The following is a 16,908-nucleotide window of genomic DNA, read 5'->3' as shown; positions in this document are numbered from 1 at the left end:
TCAGTCCTTTCGCCAACACTACTCTTGTCATAGTTTTTGGTGACTGCAATATGCACACAAACATCATTCCAATGATGTAGCCTGTCTCGGGTCTTTGAACTTCTTCCTCTAAGGATCTTGTCTTCCATTGACCTCAGTCAACACTACCTTAACGGTACTCTAGACCTTGTCATTGTCAATAACTGCATCCCCTTCCCTATCTCAGTTTCAGGCACACTATTCTACGACCATCTCCTTATCTTTGAGTTCATTGCCTTTGGAAACCTGACTCCCAAAATCCCTTCCCACCACCAGGACCTGAATCCATTGATCCTGCCACCTTATCGCTGACCAAAACCCCTTCACATCATTTCCTTCTTGGAACAGTTTAGATTCCATGGCTCAATGTTATAATCCCTTCCTTGCATACACCTTCAACTCCCTTCTTCTTTTCTCACTTCATCATAGCAATCTTGCACAATACCAGTACCAGTTAAACCCAACCCTTCACCCACTCTGCACCTGCACCCATGCAACTGAAAGTGGCTAAAGACTATACAGTTATTCACTGTAAAGTCATAACCACGAGCCTAATATGGGCTTTTAGCGCTACCTAGCAGTTATATTACACTTCCCTCATCCCATCCATTCAGTTTTTTGCTCGTTGATCACTATTGTACACTTTTTCCTCTCTTCCCTGACCCTAACACTTCCCTTCCATCAGCACTGTTACCCGATGTCCTTGCTTCCTACCTGCATATGTGTCCAGTACTACTCCTCCCCTGTCCACCTAATTCCAATCTCTTGACTTATTCACCACATTCTATCCACTTCTGCCTATGCAAGTTTACTGCTCCAGCAATTCTGCCCTCTCTTTCCTACATCATTCCCCCCCTCATTATTGGTGTCATTTTTATGCCATCGAAACACACACACACACACACACACACACACACACACACACACACACACACCCCTTTATATTTTTACATTTACTTCCAGGTATTACCCTGTTTCTCTGATCCTCTTTACAGCAACCCTCCTTGAAAGAGTTCTCTCTACCAATTCTCTCCAATTCCAATTCCCCTATTATCACCTAATCAGGCTGTGGTCCCCCATTAAAGTTACCAATATGCTCCAAGTTGTTACCCCCACAGTCAGTTCTCAGTTCTTATTTTCTTTGACCTTTTTAACACAGTTGCCCATTCCCTCTTGCCTTGGCTTCCAGGACAGCCCATCTCCTGGTTTGCATCCTACAACCCCAGCTGATCCTCTTCATTCTCGTTTGATGGCTCTTCATATTCCTAACCTCTAAACGTTGGCATGTCCCAGGGCTCATTCCTTGGTCCTCTTCTCTCGTTCATTTGTGCTTACTTCCTTGGTAATCTCATTCAGACTAACAGCTTTCAATACTACCCATATGCTAGTAGACTCCCAAATTTATACCCCCAGCCCTGAAATCCAGACTAATAGCCAATCCTGCTCACTTGATTTCTACATCTGGAATGGCTAACAGCATCTCAGACTTGACAGGTCAAGATAAAAACTCTGCATCTTTTCTGCTAAACCTGTTCTTATGTCAATCTTCCCCACTTAATAAATAGCAACTCCATCCTTCTAGTTGTTCAGGTCAAAATCCTTGGACTTTTCTGCAAAATCCACATCAAACTCACCAACAAATCTTATTGGCTTTACATTAAAAATATACTCAGAATTCAATCACTTATCACTACTTCCATTACAATCATCTCTTGCTTAGACTATTGCAATAGCCACCTAACAGGTCTCCCTGCTACAGTCATCTCTCACCTGGTTTATTGAAATAGCCATGAAACTGATCTCCCTATAGTCTATTCTCAACAGAGAACCCAGAGTGAACTTTTAAAACGTAAGTCATATCATGCTACTTTTCTCCTCAAAACCCCACCAATCTCTCCCCATCTCATTTAGAGTAAAAGCAAACATCTTTACAATGTCCTACTGTTATCTCTCTGACATGCCTCTTCACCCACACTGACCTTGGCAGTTCCTCAAACAAGCAAGGCTGGCGTGCTCCAGCCTCAGGCCCTCTGCACAGGTGGTCTCCTCTGTTTGCATCACTCTTCCCCCAGGTAGCCACATGGCTAGCACCAACTGCAATCTCTGCTCAAATGTCAACTTATCTTTGAGGCCTTCCTAAAGATTGGCTAGAGAAACTATGGGACATTCACATAATGTAATAGCATGTAGTAATTTTTTAAAAAATAGAATGCTCTTTAGATAGCAGTATGGAAAGATGTCCAGGATATATTAAGTGAAAAAAGTAGGTATATATTAAAGTACTTGCCTTTTGTGTAAGAAGGGGGGAAACAAGACTGTGTATTCATGTTTGATTGATCTACATCAAGTAACACTGAAAGGATATAAACAAAACTAATGAAAACAGTTACAGATAGCAAGTGAGGAAAATGGGGTGGGCAGAGACAGAGTTAAGAGTGAGACTTCTAACTGCTGTTTGATGTTTTCACGTTGTTAAATAATTTTTTGAACCATGTAAATGTATTATCTACTCAAAAACAAATAAACAACTAAAATTTTAAGCAAAATATCCAAGCAGTCCCTTTCCTCCCTTCTCCCCTTTCCTTCTTCATTTCTTCCACAGCACTCATCACCATATAAAATACTGCATCTTACACTTACTATTCATTGTCTATATTCCCACATCAAAATTTAAGTTCCATGAAGGCAGGCACTTTCTGCTTTGTTCACTGATGAATTCTCAGCAGTAAAGGCACTATAAATATTTACTGAGCAAATAAATTTCCTAGAGATTCTCAGGCCCTGTGTCAGTTTTTGTTCTTCCTAAAGTACTTCTGTATAGATTACATGTAAAGACCCATTAATCACTCCATTTCCCTCAGTTTATGAAGGAGAGAATCTTCCCCAGCACACAACTCAATAACAAGAAAACATACGTCAAATAGAGAAGAAAAAGAGAAAACTAGATGCCAAGATTCAAGATAAAGATATGAAAATTGAGCGGCTTCCCTGGTGGCGCAGTGGTTGAGGGTCCGCCTGCCGATGCAGGGGACACGGGTTCGTGCCCCGGTCCGGGAAGATCCCACATGCCATGGAGCGGCTGGGCCCATGAGCCATGGCCACTGAGCCTGTGTGTCCGGAGCCTGTGCTCCGCAACAGGAGAGGCCACAACAGTGAGAGGCTCACGTACCGCAAAAAAAAAAAAGATATGAAAATTGGGGGTAATAATGAAACGCCAATGATAGCTTTCTTATTTTCAATATGATAAGCTCAAAAAAGTGAATTTATAACTCTTCTTTTAAGTAACTAAAGTAAAAATTCTTTTAAGAAACACAAGTAGGTTTTTCACACAGCTCTTTAATTTATGCCAAGACAAACCTGTTGAGAAAAATACTGCTGACATCATCGTGGCTGATGGGGGGCTTCTTGGAGCTGGCCGCCATGCGCAGGGGCCGCAGGAAGCCGTTGACCAGGATGTAGAGCTGGTGAACGTACTCCGACTCGGCCTCAACCATGGTGAACACAATCTGGTTTCTCTTCCTCATACTTTCAGCATGAGGGGAACAAATGTAATCCTGCACAATGGTCTTCCATTTCCTTCTACATAACCATCCTCGCATGAAGCTCTGAACCTACAGAACAACAACAACAAAACAAAAAACAAAACAAGAATCTCAGGGCAGTGTGAGACGGCTTTCTTAAGCCAGTCAGTGGGGTGTCCATCCTGTGCCATACACACACCCTGCTCTTGCATTGGTGCACTCGTGAGCCCACCACCAGAAGAAATAATGTCAGGCTTTGGACCAGATAGCAGAAAAAAGATGATTTTAAAATAATATTTTTCTCAGCTTCACAAGTTTCTTCCACTGTTTAAGCTGTTTAAGTCTGCCTATAAGGACATCAGAAATTAGTAATATCACATATTTAGTTGTTAACATTTCAAGAAAGGAATGAACTAAAGGTTTACTCTTTAACAACATAAAACCAGATATTAAAAATTTTTTAATTGTGGTAAAAAAACACACATAAAGTTTACTATCTTAATAATTTTTAAATGTATAGGTCAGTAGTGGTACGTATATTCACATTGTTGTAGAAACAGATCTCTGGAACATTTTCATCTTGCAAAACTCAAGCTCTATAACTAATTAAACAACAACTCTCCATTTCCCCCTTCCTTCAGCCCCTGGCAACCACCATTCTACTTTCTGTTTTTATGAATTTAATTACTTTAGGTACTCATATAAGTGGAATCATACAGTATCCGTCTTTTTGTGGCTGGCTTATTTCACTTAGCATAATGTCCTTAAGGTTCATCCACGTTGTAGCACGTGTCAGGATTTCCTTCCTTTTTAAGGCTGAATAATATTCCGTAGTATATATGTACAACATTTTGTTTATCCGTTTATCTGTTGATGAACATTTGGGTTGCTTCCACTTCTTGGCTATTGTGAATAGCGCTGCAATAAACACAGGAGTGCAAATATCTCTTCAAGATCCTGCTTTCGATTCTTCTGGATACATACCCGGAAATGGGATTGCTGGATCATATGGCAGTTTTATTTTTAAATTTTTGAGAAACCACCATACTGTTTTCCATAGCAGCTGAACCACTTTACAATCTCACCGACAGTGCAAAAGGATTCCAATTTCTCTGTATCTTCATCAGTACTTGTTATTCTGGGAGTTTTTTTGATAGTAGCCATCCAAGTGGGTGTGAGGTGATGTTGCACTGTAGTTTTGATTTGTATTTCTCTGATGCTTAGTGATGCTCGTCATCTTTTCATGTGTTAGTGATTTCTCTAAAGAATCACCTTTGAGAGAAATGTCTATCATCTTTAGAGAAATGTTTATTCAAATCCTTTGCTTATTCTTAAATCGGGTTTGATTTTTGGTTATGGCTGAGTTTTTTTAAAATTAAGCTTAAAAAATAAGTGTTAGAGTGCTTCCCTGGTGGCGCAGTGGTTGAGAGTCCGCCTGCCGATGCAGGGGACATGGGTTCGTGCCCCGGTCCGGGAAGATCCCACCTGCCGTGGAGCGGCTGGGCCCGTGAGCCATGGCCGCTAAGCCTGCGCGTCTGGAGCCTGTGCTCCACAACAGGGGAGAGGCCACAACAGTGAGAGGCCCGTGTACCGCAAAACAAAACAAAACAAAACAAACAAACAAACAAAATATATATATATATATATATAAGTGTTAGAGATCAGTTCATAAGACCCCTTCTTTTTACAGATGAATAAACCTGAAGGCCAAGTCTAGTTGCAGCTTTCCTGTGTGGTTAGTCACACAGGAATGACTTGGTCTTCCTATACCTGCTTTTTGTTAACTATAAGGACTCTCTTTTCCAGCCACATGGGCAAAACACATGTTAACAATTTACAATGGTGTTATTTTGTGGAAAAACAAAAACAAAACAAAAACAAGAAATAAGGCTTAAGATCAATTTTGTAGGAACATGAAAGATCAATTTTGTAGGAACATGAAAGACTCTAAAATTGATCTGAATTCCCTAGATATGATTTGAAAAATAACAGGCAAACTGGACAAAGTGCACTGGCCTTTGCATTTCAGCCGACGAACATTTACTGAGTGTCTTTTAAATGCCCAAGTAAATGCTGGGTGCTAAGCAGATAGGTGTATGTCATAATCCTTAACCCAAAGGCTCTGCTACTAACCTGCTGGGTGAACTTGAACTCTGGGCTCCATTTCCTTATCTATAAAATAACTGACCAAAATATCTGAAGTCCTTTCTAAATATTAAAAAAAATTATATGATAATTTATTAGGATTTGTTATATCTAAGTGGCAGATTCAGCAACAAAGCAGGTTGCAAATTCATATATAATTAAAAGCATTATATTACTACCAAATATATTTTTTAGTATCATTGTTTTCTTTTCAACACATTCTTATACTTTCTATTTTTTTACACTATTTCACCCATATGGTCTAAATTATCATGCACTTAAACAACTATTCTTCTTTTGCAATATTTAAAATTCTCTCATTTACCAACTGATGTCAGCATACTATCAATTTGTATAACAGGCATTCATACAGTTGCCATACCTCAAACAATAAAAATTAAACACATCTTAGTAGAATTATGTGGAGGAAATTATATGCATATTATTTGGAGAAATCTAATGGGAAATTTCTGTGAACCAATTTCAATTTTTGGTCTCTTGAAGTTAAAAAATTATGTTGATATTTATCAAGATCAGAATAGAGAAACTAATTCATTTGTAAACATTCCTTTCCACACAGACATTAGTTTGACTGGGGACACAATGGACCATAGAGTTAAATTCAAAACCTATTTAACAAGTTCAAAAATGAGGTTTAAAAAAATTATTTCTATTAAGAAATAGGAAGATAGAAACTATAAAAATTGTGTATTTTATCATTATTCCTTCATTTAACAGAAGTATTTTCAAAAATCAACTTAACTGAGTTTTGTGTTAAATAAAATCTTTCTATTTACTTGGGCATTTATTACCTGCTGAGCAAAAGCTGGCTTACTTACTATCAGTTTCTACAACAGGACTTTACTACAATTGTTATTTTACTGATACCTTTGTTTATATGCAGCTGCATAAGCATTCATCTTGTAACAATAAAATAAAGCAAATTCAATTTAAAAATTTTTAAATTCTAAGAGAGGAATGTTGTTATTTTACTTTGTTATTTCTTGAAAACTGAAAACAGTGCAACTTAGCCATAAGCAGCATTTCTATTTCAAATTCTGAGCAATATTTAAAGTTTTGTTGCAACTGAAGGGGAATAATTACTTAGCATGAGAAAATAGGAATAAGAAAAAATTTAGAAGAAATAAAGTTCTTCAACTGTGAAGCTTTTCACATAATGTTAAAGCTGAGTAAGTGCTTTTATCCAGGACAATTAAGATTATGGAACTCAAAATCAAGATGACATAAATCAAAGTAGACTAGAGTGAGTGCCAGGGTCTGGTTAATTGCAAAAGTTGTACAGTTGTAAATGACAATAAGGTGAAAAGAGCTGCTGATTATGTGGATGTTAAACAAGAAAGAAACAACAATAAACCAGAAACCTGAGCAGATGTATTGATTCAATCTCCTCACACGTTCAAAACAAAACAAAACAAAAAATTCTCTAAATAAGCACTGAAGACTAAAGCTAAAAGAAATGTTTTTGAAATGCAATTTAAAAACTACTCCCCCCAAATATAAAAGCAGCACAAAATCAGAAGGTTCAGCGGCACTTAAATAACCCAACTGGAGAACACTACTGTCTGGCTTCATGTCTGGCTTTGGCATCCTTCTCACAGAATCTACAAGTGGATGCCCAGAACTGGAAAGAAATCTCAAGCTGAAACTTTTCCAGAGAAGTAACCGTGTGTGATCACTCTGAAGGGCAAGTCTGGGAGCCATCGGAAGAGAAATACCAAGATTGTTCCCAGCTCACAGTCAGGGTGGCAAAGACATCACTACAGAAAGACCCCTGGTCACCACGCTCTCCCAAAGCTGGAAACCCCCAGCATCCTACCTTTTTAATCTTCTTGATGTCTGGATCCTCATCTTCTTGATTGCTTTGGTAAGGTCGCATTCGTTCCTTGGTTTTATTAAGAGCGATAATCTATAACACAAAATTGGTCCATATCATGATTTAGGAAATACTAGACTATAGCCATAAATCATAGGAAGTTATGCCTACAAGGTAGCTTATCCTCAGGAAATGTTCACTTTTTATGCACCTTATCTTCCTTCGGTGCTGAGGCAGGGGTAGCCTGAACTTCACCTCAAGCTTGTTTTGCTATGCTACTAACAAAAGTGCTTACAAGAAGTGACTGTGGAAAGTGTGAACTGGGATCTGGTTTAGAGAAATGTTAGTCCAAAACTGGGCCCTGACTGCCAGTGATGACCAGACCAAGATCTTCTCAGCATCTCAGTGACATGTCAATCATCTCACCAAAGGCAGCTTCCTGTAATGCCCTGTGATCTCCAAATGCAGTGACACTCAGCTCAAAGCTCTTGCTTCCTATAATCAGCCTGTGGCCTTCCAAGTACACACAGTATAGCACTCACAGATCTCCTTGGGGAAATGGTAACTGCAAAAGGAACTTCGGAGCCCAGGGGTTGGTCCAAGCCAGCCAAGAAAAGACCAAAAGGCAAAAAGAACTGAAACAACTTGGGATCTCTTTAAAGACCCAGCTCAGTTCTGTGACCTACGAAGGGGGACTCAAAACCAGGTAGCCTCTGAACTACACTTAGTAATGAAATTCCCTGGACTATCACTCAATTGCAGCCTCTTGCAAACTTAAGCACCTACTCAGATTTGCTAACAAGCAAACACTTAAAACACTGGGATTATAATTGCCCCCTCTGCCCTGTCTTTACATTTTGCCCCATTACCAAATACTCTCTTCTGCCATTTTTCTGGCAGGGAAGTGGGAAAATAAAAGGAGTAGGAAGTAAGTTATGGTTCCTGTCAATCTACCACACAAGACATACCTGCTACTGACAGTTTGTAGCTGCAATATATATTCAGACTAAAATAGAACAGAGTGAAGACAGAGAAGCACACACAAATAAATATTGGGGAACACCGCTTGGTGCTGAGTTCCTCTCATGGAGTAAATGCCAACCTCTTTCACTTAGCAGACAAGCATCTGCTCCAGCTAACTGTGGCAAAGACTGAACACAATAATTTTGTTTTAAATTACAGTGCCTGATATAGTCTTTTAAGATGCAGGTTTGTTAAGTTTTCTGTTGCTGTTTTCACTATCTCAGATTTCAGGGTTGGATCGGGAAGTTAACAGCACTAATGATACGGTGAACAGTCTGCAACTTATCATCATCAGAGAGGCAATCATATCCCAGCAGGAATCAGCTTATACCCATGCGCTATCTGCTGGAGGTGATATACACAGGTGGCAGGAGGTGAAAACCCTCCCAGGATTTGCACAGTATGTCTTAGAAGAAGACGTGAGGAAATGGAGAAGAAAATGTTGAATGACAGAAAAACGACAAGAAGTTACCAAGGCTGAGGAGCTGCATTGTTTCTGTCAACAAGGATACAGTTAGTAGTAGTAGGTTTCATTCTGTCCTATTCTTTCCTTTGGAGCTAAGAAGACACTACTGCACCACTGGTCAAAAAGAGTAGAAAAACCTCACTTGCTACATTCCTCTTCAATTCTTCAGATATTGATCACTTCCCACAAGGAATGACAGGACAGCAAGGGAAGGTATACTCAGGTTTCTGTATACAGACGGAGACAACGGAGGACCCAGACACACCACCATGGCTGCTGGCTCCACGACCACCTTCTGCTCTCATTGGAGTCAGTCTCACTACCTGGGGGTGCAGAGCCTGAGGAGTTTTTAAACTTGGAGCGGGACTGGAAGTGAATTCCAACTTCAGGAAAAAAATGCACCCTAGAATTATGTCTTATACTTTAACGAGTTTTTCAAAATTCTAGAGGGGAGAAGGTTGGACTCCTGAGCTTGAGAAAAAGTCAAGACTTTCTGAATTCACGTTTGGACCTGCCTTAGTTGTCATTTGGACTTTAACTGAATCCATGACAGACGCACAATTATCATTACCATGAGTCAATCTGAAAAACAGTTAAATATTACAGTCAATTCTTGAATAGTCAAGCAAATGAAGGCCATCAGGAGCACAAATAATTTAAAAGTAGCACTTTATCCTGATATTTAACTGTAGCGTATTTACCTCATCCTAACGTAGACAATACATTCACTTCTCATGCATGTGTTGATGGCAGAGGAACTAAATTTGGGATCAAAATTTTGCCCTGATAGACCTTAAGTAATCATGAGGAGATGACAAGAAACATGAAACAATGAGGAGGAATCTATCAACTGGGAAATACCTCTGATTTAAGCCTTTCGATTTCTGTATCTTGATCTTCAAGTTGATGTCGGAGTTGGTTAGCTGCAATTTTTTCTGTCTCTACGATCTGAACTAGATGAATGTACTTCTGCATTAACACCTCCCTCTCAATCAAAATGTCTGCATAACTTAAGAGAAAATTACAGTTAGTCACTGAGATATTGTTCTACTACAGTTTCACACAGAACAGCATATATTACATTTATTTAAAAAGAAGCCATAAACATAGTTTGTTAGCTAACTCTACTTTATGTAAACATTGTTTGGCTTACATTTGGTATCCTTTAGCTATACAGAATTTGAATCATCATCATCTTATATAACCTCTAGAAGAGTTCATTTAACGATGGCTGCAACCCACAACTTTGTCATATAAATGAGAAAGATGCAAAGAAAATCTATTGTTTTATAAAGAAAATAATGGATCTCCTTTAACAAAAACTGAAGTCTTTGAATTGATGGCATATATTGAAACTCTTTTACTGGGTAAGGCACTAGCCAATCAGAACAGACCTGCTACCGAGCAGAATGAATGCAAGGACCGTCAGAACAGGCACTGGCTGGGAAGAACGATGATGACTGTACCAGTGACCACCAGCCCAGCCTGGCTCTCTTTAGAAGTATGAGACCATTGACTTCTCTCTTTCCAAAACCAACAGAGGCAAAGATTTCATTCTAAAAATAAGTGTAGATTATTGGGCCCTAAAATCATCAGCCTAACTTGTGTATACTTCTTTGGCCAAGTGTGAAAAAGTCAAAGTTCTCTCTTAGAGTTTTTTATTGATCTCTGTGGCACCTAGATTTTTGCTTCCAGATCTTCTTGCACTATTCAGGGTAGCAAAATGTATGTTCCTCCATTCACATAATCTTTCCCAAATGCTATGATGATAGTAATAAATAATAATAACTATTTATTGTGTAGGACGTACCACATATATTCTCATTCTCCCAGCAACTCCAAGAGATAGGCTTTATCACCCCAATTGTACAGAGAAAGAATCTGACCCTCACAGAGGTCACACAGCTAGTAGGTGGTAGGGCTGGGATTCAAATTGAGGTCTGTCTGACCCTAAGCCCATGTTCTTAACCACAAGCTAAACGGTCTCTCTAATGAGAAACAGCACACTGGATATAAAGAAGAATATTACAACAGACATGTTTTGAGATATCTGCCCACTTAAGATATCTTCTACCCACTTACCTCTTCTTTGAGAACTTGGGCTGTGGCAGCCATGTTTATAATATAAAATCTGCCCTCATGACCACACTTCACTGGTCTAAAAAAAGATAACTGGCCCAAGCTAAACAAACTGGATTCTTTCTCCTTGGAATCTCGGATTGTGCCTCTGACTTATTTGCTTGAACTGAGATGATATGAACTTGGAAGCTGAGGTTACTACTGTTGGTTAGCTATATTTGGCCACACCCATGCCAAAGCAAAGTAAGTCTGCTGAGAGAGAAAAGAATAAGCAGGTGTTCAGAAAAACAGAGACAAGAGAGATAGAAAGGTAATAACTTCCTGGGTTCCTTTTGGCTTCTAGTTTTTGGTTCCAGACCCTCATGATATCTAAATATAATATTCCCCTTGGGTTTGGTGAGATACTATTGCAGTTTCCACCTAATAATTTCTCTTTTTAACCTAAACTAGTTTGAAATATCTTTGTGTTACCTGGAACTAAAAGAGTCTTAAGACAGTTCCAAAATCACAATTTTAGTTCAATTATCTCACATTCTCAGCACTTACATCACGTGTGCCATTAGTGTTAGAAAAAAAATACATAGTGTCAGCAATATTTTTAATTCACTTGTTCTAAGAAATTACCCTAAGAGAGCAGAAAGAAAGGCTGTGTAAGTGTAAGTGGGAAGAGGGGGAAAGAAGAAAAAAAGGGCACAGTCTTCACAGAAATATGCTTTAGGGTACTTTCAAAGGAGAAAGTAATAACAGAGCATGAGAAAATTAGTTAATATAATGAAAATTCTGCCCTTTCTCATCAATTTTATTAGAAACATGCCAAATTTCTTACAAATATGTTAGATCAGTGTTAGGGAGCAAACGAGTATTTTGTTTTCTCCTATAAAAAGAAAAAGTCCAGACCAGGATGTGCAGCTGAATTCATGCAGACTCATCACCGATATCTGCCTCCCTTCACTTCCAAGATCCCACTGAAATGCTAGGAAAATTGTTTTCTGTTTAAAGAATGAAACCATAACAGCATTATAAAACAGGAAAATATGCTGTCAACAGACCATAAGTTTTATGAAATTCCATAAAGAGAAAAACCAAGTAGAATCAGCGTGGTGGGAAAAGTAGAGCAAGGAAACCACACATGCAGACCCCTTGCAAAAGCATGGTTCCCACCAAGAATGGCCAGAGATGCTCCAAGCCAGAATCAACAAATACAAAGGACGGGAGGGGGTAAGGGAACGATCATCAGGGCCTTTCATTAAAAAGTGACTTCAGAACATCTAGAAGTTAGGTTCCTCCTCTTCCCATTCTCCAAGATAAAGAAATAAAAAGCACAACTGGCAGGAATGACATGCCCTCAAGTCACAGCCCAAGACCTGCTCTCTGTAGAAAGGGGGCCACCTTCCTGAAGAAGGCTCCTCATGGGGAGGCTAGACTCAGAGAGAACACAGCTTGGCTTTACACCACACATCCACTGTAGACAGAAGAGAGAACCAAAAAAGGAAAGGCACTGAAAAGGACTAGAAGTGAAATACACTGTATGAATTTTCTATTGTGCAACAAATTACCACAAACTTAGTGGTTTAAACAGCACATATGTATTATCTCAAAGTTTCCATGGGTCAGTTTAGCTGAATCCTCAGCTCAGAGTCTCATAAGGCTGCGATCAAGGTGTCAGCCCAGGTGCATTCTGTTCTGGAGGCCTGAATGAGAAAGAACCCACACCCATGTTCATGCAGGCTGTTGGAAAAAGTAATTTTCTTGCAGCTATACAACTCATGCAGTTTGCTTCTTCAAGGCGAGCAGGAGAGCATCTCTGACCTCAGGGAGGGCCTCCATCCCTCTTACATTTGATTAAGTCAGGCCCACGCAGGAAAATCTCCTTTTTAATTAACTAAAAAAGTCAACTGATTCAGGACCATAATTACATCTGCAAAACCCCTTTTCCTTTGCCATAGAATGTAACCTAATCAAGGGAGTGACTATCCCATCCTGTTTGCTATATTCTAGTAGCTGATAGCAAGTCACAGGGTCCACCCATGCACACTACAGGGAATAGAATCATACAAAGGGGAGTCCCAGCCAACCTTCCTGCTGTCTGCCCACATACCTGAAAAGGAAGCCTACACAAGTGGCAGAGACCCTACATTCACAGTCACAATGTAAACCCGGGCCAGCTACCTGTAATAACCCTCAAGATCCTTCATTTATAAACAAAGATCACTAGACACTTGAGAAAACCAATACCAAAGAGAAAGTAGTAGGCAGCATGTAAGATGACCCCTAGTGGTCCCTGCCTTCTGGTATTCATGCTCTTATGGAACCCCTTCCTCTTGAGTGTGAGCTGGACCTAAATGACTTACTTCTAAGGAACAGAATATGGCAAAAGTGATGGGATGGCACTTCAAGATCAGTTTACAAGGAGACTCTGGATTCCATCTTACTGGCCTTCTCTTGCTGTGTTGCCGGTTTGTGCTGGAAGCCAGTGCCATGTTGTGAGCTGCTGCACGGAGAGGCCCACATAGATGGAAACTGAGGGAGGCCCCCAGCTAACAGGTGATGAGAAACTGAGGTTTCAGTGCAACAACTGGTAAGGAAGTGAATCTAGCCAACAATCACGTGAGCGAACTTGGAAGCAGATCCTTTCCCTTCTGAGCCTTCAGATGAGACTGCAGACCTGGACGACACCTTGACTGTTGGCTTGCGACCTTAGGGCAGAGGCACCCAGCTAACTCGTGCCTGGATTCCCAACCCACAGACACTCTGGGGGACAATACATTGTTTATTGTTTTAGGAATTATGGAGTAAATTGTCAAGCAGCAAGAGTTAATAAATATAGCCTCAGATGAACAAACAGAAAAGACACTAGAGAAACAAGGCTAATTCAGGTAACAGAGGCTTATTATCTTCAGAGAGATACAGAAGGATAGTAGAGTCACAAGGCACAAAGGGGCTGCCATGGAAAAGAAGTAATCAGATAACAGGAAGAGTTCTTGGAAACAAAAACAATTATTAAAATTTTACAGGTCAATGAATGTGTTAACCAATGGCTGAAAACTAAGCTGGGTGGTTGCAGAGAAAAAGAACACTGAACAAAAATATAAAGAGATAAGAAATAAGAAAGACAACTGAGCAGCATGGAGTACATATCCAAGAGGTCTAAAAACTATCTTATGGAAGTTCCAGAAAGAAAAAAACAAAAACAGAGACTGTGATGGGGAAGAAATAATCAAGAAATCAAAGAAGACTTCCTCAAACTGTATAGGGTACAGTTTAAATAGAAAGGCTAATCCTAGATCAGCTCAGTGCTTTGTGACCACCTAGAGGGGTGGGACAGGGAGGGTGGGAGGGAGGGAGACACAAGAGGCAAGAGATATGGGGATATATGTATATGTATAACTGATTCACTTTGTTATAAAGCAGAAACTAACACACCATTGCAAAGCAATTATACTTCAATAAAGATATTAAAAAAAAAGGCTAATCCAAATTCCAGAGAGAATAAATGAAAAAAATTTAACACCCTGACACACCCTAGTAAAATATCAGATCTCTAAGGATAGAGAAAATGCATAAAAGCTTCCAAAGAGAAACCACAGGTTAGCTAAAGAAAGCAGCGAGTATCAAGATGATACACTTCTCATCAGTAACCTCGGATGCTAGATCACAATAGAGAACTGAAGGAAGATTATTTTGAACCTAAATTCCTACAGCCAGGCAACAAGTCAATCAATCAAGTGCCAGTTCAAGATAGAAAGAGTTTAGTAACGACCACGCTTACTACAGGAGAAAAATTATGAGGTTTTCCAACCAAACAAAACAGAAAACAAAGGCAAAATATGACATGGAATGCAAGAATACAAACCTTTGATGAAGTAAAGGACACTAGAAAGAAATCAGAAGTAAATGCATGCAAGATGCTCCTTCAAGGAGCAAATATACAATTGCATATGATTATATTTCATTCTCTGTGGAATCAAACATCAGCCGTGATAGTTGGTACGTAATATTTGTAAAACCATGATGTAAATACCCCTCACTGTTTTTTAATTTTCAGAATCAACAGAGGCTTAATTAAATTTAGAGAACAGAAGGTAAATGTTTAAAAGTTTATAAACAGAGAATAAATAATAGTGAAAGTAATAAAACCTCAGGGTTAGAAAAGAGAAAAGAACAATAAAAACACATTAAATGCCTTAATTTATGTACCTCATAGCAGAGAGTTAATACATACTGCCCAAAGTTGATAAATTAATAGAGGTTTAATGATATTATTTTAAGATAAAAAGTCAACCATTGTAAGAGCCAAAAGTAAGTAAGTAACAAAAACAGAGGGGACAGAGGGAGGAGAGGTAAGAGATATTGAAAGAGTGTTAAATTCTTCATCTTTATAGCAGGGTGCCAATAATACTGCCTAAAATTACTGAGTCAAGAAATAGACAAAAGGACTTTATAGAATATAATATATGAATGACTAATAAATACAGAAAAAAATCCTACTTAATCAATGTAGTAAAAATTGTTTATCAAATTTATCAAGAGTTTTAGAAAACAGTGCTACTCGGTGCCAGTAAAGACACGGTAAAATGGGTACTCTCCACTGGAGTGAGCCATTCCAGAAGACAATGTCACAATATGTGTCAGGATAGGTTAAAAAGGTCATACATATCCTTGGTCACAGTAATTTCACTTCTAATAATCTAACCCAAGAAAAATAAAGACTTGCAAAAAATGTACAAAGAAACAAGATGTTCATTCATTAAAATCTACGAAAATGGAAACAATCTAAATACATGTGTATATAATGTGGAAGTGACTCAAAAAGCCATAGCACGTCTACACAATGGAATGATACAAGCCATTTAAAATCATATTTTAAAGAATAGTGAACATAATGGAACATACCCAAGACTTACTAATAAATGAACAACAACAATAACAAAAACCCCAGATTAAAATAAATATGATTTGTGCAAGCACACGCATACATGTTCACTTGCAGAGAGAGAAAGTTATGTATATCACAGCTACAAGGGGTTGGGAAGTAGGGGAGAGAAAGAGGGAAAGATAGATACTCCAAACACAAAAAGGAGTTTTCTCTGGTTGCAGCAATTATGGGTCATTTTTAATCACTTCTTCTGTGCTTTTCTGTATTTTTCCAACATCTCTATAATACTAAGTGGGACCCCACACACACACGCACAAGTCCTAATGGCTGATATTTACTCTGTGAGGTGGGATTATGTGATGTTAATTTCCTTCTTTATAAGTTTCTGTGACTCGAAATTCATTCTTTCATTCAGTATTTATTGACTGTTATGTAACCAGAAACTGTTCAAAGCACTGGATACAGGAATAAACAAAGTAGGAAAAAAAAATCTGTGCCCTGGTGGAGTATATACTGTACTGCGGAGCAAAAGACAATAAAATAAATAAGAAAAATATATAGTATGTTACCTGGTGATGGTTACCTTAAAGGAAAAAATGGAGGAGTAGGAAAGAAAGTGGGAGAGATGGGGTTACAATTTTAACCAGGGTGTGAGAGAGGGTCTCTTTAACCAAGAGACCTTCAACCAGGGTCTCACTGAGAAGCCAGCACTGGAGTAACAACCTGAGGAGTAAGCCTTGTGGCCAGCTGGGGGAAGAGACTTCCAAGTAGAGGAAAGAGCAAGTGCAAAAGCCCTCTGGTGGGAGTGGGTCTGGCCTGTGTGGGGAATGGCAAAGTGGCCGGTTTACTGGGGGAAGTACGTGAGAGGCAGAAGAGGGAACAGGATTCTGATGCATGTAGATCAATATAGAGTCTCAGGTTTTTACCCTGCATGAGATGCTGAGCT

At 39.1% G+C, this 16,908-nt stretch overlaps 1 protein-coding gene across 8 annotated transcripts in view; it reads right to left on the bottom strand.

Annotated features, from left to right (window-relative positions):
- RASGRF2 (Ras protein specific guanine nucleotide releasing factor 2) overlaps positions 1–16,908 on the bottom strand; it is a 233,180-nt gene that overhangs the window by 143,939 nt on the left and 72,333 nt on the right. For 6 of the 8 annotated variants that reach the window (XR_012330744.1, XR_012330743.1, XM_073802259.1 and 3 more), the window contains exons 3-5: positions 9,869–10,016; positions 7,522–7,611; positions 3,376–3,629 (exon numbers count right to left, since the gene is read on the bottom strand). Coding sequence is in view for 6 of the 8 variants with exons in the window: in XM_073802259.1 (XP_073658360.1) it covers positions 3,376–3,629; positions 7,522–7,611; positions 9,869–10,016 (492 nt within the window). In the remaining 2 variants the exon portion in view is untranslated. The remainder of the gene's footprint in view (positions 1–3,375; positions 3,630–7,521; positions 7,612–9,868; positions 10,017–16,908) is intronic. The other 2 variants (XM_073802261.1, XM_073802262.1) reach the window with 2 other exon arrangements.

This window comes from Tursiops truncatus, chromosome 3 (assembly GCF_011762595.2).
Source record: "Tursiops truncatus isolate mTurTru1 chromosome 3, mTurTru1.mat.Y, whole genome shotgun sequence".
Classification (NCBI taxonomy): domain Eukaryota; kingdom Metazoa; phylum Chordata; class Mammalia; order Artiodactyla; family Delphinidae; genus Tursiops; species Tursiops truncatus.
This window is presented reverse-complemented; position numbering and strand designations above follow the sequence as displayed.